Raw genomic sequence first — 2,442 nt, forward strand, 5'->3', positions numbered from 1 at the left:
CATTTAGTTTTATTTTTTATTTTATTTTTTATTTTTTTTTTTAAGATTTTATTTATTTATTTGACAGAGAGAGATCACAAGTAGGCAGAGAGGCAGGCAGAGAGAGAGAGGAGGAAGCAGGCTCCCTGCTGAGCAGAGAGCCTGATGCGGGACTCGATCCCAGGACCCTGAGATCATGACCTGAGCCGAAGGCAGCGGCTTAACCCACTGAGCCACCCAGGCGCCCTGTTCCATTTAGTTTTAGTTTTAATATTTGTACATTGATGATGACCCTCAACAGAGTATTCATCGGGGCAGTTTTTGGTGCTATGAAAAGAGTTAGGTCTCGGGCGCCTGGGTGGCTCAGTGGTTGAGCCGCTGCCTTCGGCTCAGGTCATGATCTCAGGGTCCTGGGATCGAGTCCCGCATTGGGCTCTCTGCTCGGCAGGGAGCCTGCTTCCTCCTCTCTCTGCCTCTCTGCCTACTTGTGATTTTTCTCTGTCAAATAAATAAATAAAATATTTAAAAATAAAACAATAAAAAAGAAAAGAGTTAGATCTCCTACATAGGAGGAGGCATTAAAATTTAAGCAAGGGCATATCAGTATTCTTAACTCATAACTCAGGAAAAGAAACTCATACATATTTTATTTAGGGAAATGGAAAAGAATCTTGGGGAAACACATGGGATTCATAGTAGTTTCTTTTTTTTTTTTTTTTAAAGATTTTATTTATTTATTTGACAGACAGAGATCACAAGCAGGTAGAGAGGCAGGCAGGCAGAGAGAGAGAGAGAAGAGGAAGCAGGCTCCCCGCTGAGCAGAGAGCCCGATGTGGGACTCGATCCCAGGACCCTGAGATCATGACCTGAGCCGAAGGCAGAGGCTTAACCCTCTAAGCCACCCAGACGCCCCTTCATAGTAGTTTCTTAATGTTAGTGATCTTTGGCTTGATTAGGGACCTTCTCTTGGGTACCAGGGGTATTTTTAACCCCTGGATCCAGCACTGACCTTCTTAAGACCCAGGAGCTTGCTGATAACATGGCGGATCTCCTTGGTCTTAATACTATATATGATTGGATTTAGCATGGGAGGCACAAAGAGATAGACATTGGCCATAAGAAGGTGGACAGCAAGAGGGGCATGCTTCCCAAAGCGGTGCACCAAAGACAGCCCTACCATGGGCACAAAGAATATCAGCACAGCACAGAGGTGTGAGGTACATGTTTGGAAAGCTCGGAACTGCTCCTCATGGGAGGCCAATTTTGCCACAGTGTGCAGGATGACTCCATAGGACAGGGCAATGAGCACCAGGTCCAGCATCATAGTGAATGCCACTACCGTCAGTCCATACAGGTTGTTGAAGGTGGTATCTGTGCAGGCCAAGTGTATCACTTCTTGATGTAGGCAGAAAGAATGGGAGAGGACTCGAGGCCCACAGTAGGGAAAAGTCTTCAGGAGGACGACAAGAGGAATTAGGGCCACAGGTCCCCGGAATATGACAGCCAGACCTGTCCTAATCACTCGCTGGCTAGTGATAATGACTGAGTACCTAAGGGGGTGACAGATGGCCAAACAGCGGTCAAAGGACATGATGAGGAGCACTGAGGACTCCATGAAGGAAAATGAGTGGATACAGAACATCTGAATTTGGCAAGCTGCAAGGTAGATACCATGAGATTTGAACCAAAAAATTCCCACAGTAGTGGGCAAGGTCGACACTGAGAGTCCCAGGTCAGTGAGGGCCAAAAAAGAGAGTAGATAGTACATGGGTGTGTGCAGACGAGGGTTGGTCTTAATAATTATCAAAATGAAACAATTGCCTGAGATGGCCACAAGGTACATAAGGAAAAAGGGGATGAAAATCCAGTGTTCGATGGCTTCCAATCCTGGAAAACCAGTGAGGTAGAACATGGGGCTAACCTGAGTAATATTGGACAAAATCATGAATTGAGGTCTAAGAGGATATTGGGCTGGCATTCCTCAGAGATGGAGCTGAAAATAAATGGATATTTCTAGTTATTAATTTTTCAGTCTTCTTAATAGTCACACCATCATAAGCAGAATCATGATTATCATTATCTTTGGTATCATGTAATTTAGTATTATCAATTCTACCACCCTGCTAGTTATCCTAAACTGTATTATAGCACCACATTCACCAGATTTTCTCCAGTATTTCCCCTTTTTTTCTTGAAGATAGAAGCATTTTTTATTTAAATTCAAGTAGCAAAAATATAGTACATCATTCATTTTTGATATAATGTTCAATGATTCATCACATCATTGATGTGGGGGCTCATCTCCTCATGTGCCCTCCTTGATGCCCATCACCTGGTTACCCCATCCCCCTGCCCACCTCCCTTTCTGCAGCTATCAGTTTTTTTCCTGTATTTTTGTAATTTCTGTTCCTTCCCAATCTCTATTGCTGGCTTCTCTAATTGTTTATCCTTAAACAATTGTTA

At 43.7% G+C, this 2,442-nt stretch overlaps 1 protein-coding gene across 1 annotated transcript; it reads right to left on the bottom strand.

The window, feature by feature from the left end:
- Positions 1–964: 964 nt before the first annotated feature.
- On the bottom strand, positions 965–1,957 carry LOC101670934 (olfactory receptor 51M1). Its single transcript, XM_013049239.2, has one exon. It carries the CDS (start codon positions 1,955–1,957, stop codon positions 965–967), a length of 993 nt encoding a protein of 330 aa, XP_012904693.1.
- Positions 1,958–2,442: the final 485 nt, after the last annotated feature.

The sequence above is a fragment of the Mustela putorius genome, unplaced genomic scaffold (genome assembly GCF_011764305.1).
Source record: "Mustela putorius furo isolate JIRA1106 unplaced genomic scaffold, ASM1176430v1.1 tig00003987_pilon_pilon_pilon, whole genome shotgun sequence".
Taxonomy (NCBI): Eukaryota; Metazoa; Chordata; class Mammalia; order Carnivora; family Mustelidae; genus Mustela; species Mustela putorius.